General features: G+C 37.0%; 1 protein-coding gene across 1 annotated transcript in view; it reads left to right on the top strand.

Moving 5' to 3' along the window:
* Nucleotides 1-78, top strand: part of CD180 (CD180 molecule) — a 5,488-nt gene extending 5,410 nt beyond the window's left edge. Inside the window, 1 exon segment of the mRNA XM_009698945.1 lies at nucleotides 1-78. This exon segment is cut by the window's left edge and continues 22 nt beyond it. Coding sequence (XP_009697247.1) covers nucleotides 1-78 — 78 coding nt within the window.
* Nucleotides 79-462: the final 384 nt, after the last annotated feature.

The following is a 462-nucleotide window of genomic DNA, read 5'->3' as shown; positions in this document are numbered from 1 at the left end:
GTCCTGGCTATTTTATCCTGTGCTGCCATCTTCATTTGGGGTGCTCGCTATTTCAAGCGAAATTACCAGCAAATATAAATTTATGATGGAGATATAGAAAAGATCTACAGCAATTGTATTAAGAAGGACAATTTACCGCTTTTGTTTGTGACCTGTATTTTCTTAACTTTTGTAATATCCTTTCAATTTGTATTATAACTTCTAGAAAAATAATGAAAAAATTGTATTTGAGGACTGGAAAAATAAACTATGACCTGAGTTTTGAACAACTCTTACAGAGAAATCCCAGTTCAACTCAATGTTAGCCCTGGTTTCCCATCCACTGTGGCAATGCACCTGTAAAGGGAATATCCAAGGGCCAAAATGTAAACCCTGTTCTCTTTAAAAAAATAAAACCAAACCACCACTCCTGACAAAAAACCCCAAACCAGCAAACCCCCCACCCTCTGTCAAATGCCCTTG

Source organism: Cariama cristata, unplaced genomic scaffold (assembly GCF_000690535.1).
Source record: "Cariama cristata isolate BGI_N322 unplaced genomic scaffold, ASM69053v1 scaffold1824, whole genome shotgun sequence".
In the NCBI taxonomy this organism is placed as follows: domain Eukaryota; kingdom Metazoa; phylum Chordata; class Aves; order Cariamiformes; family Cariamidae; genus Cariama; species Cariama cristata.
Note: the sequence above shows the minus strand (reverse complement) of the source record. Positions and strands in the feature narration are given on the sequence as shown.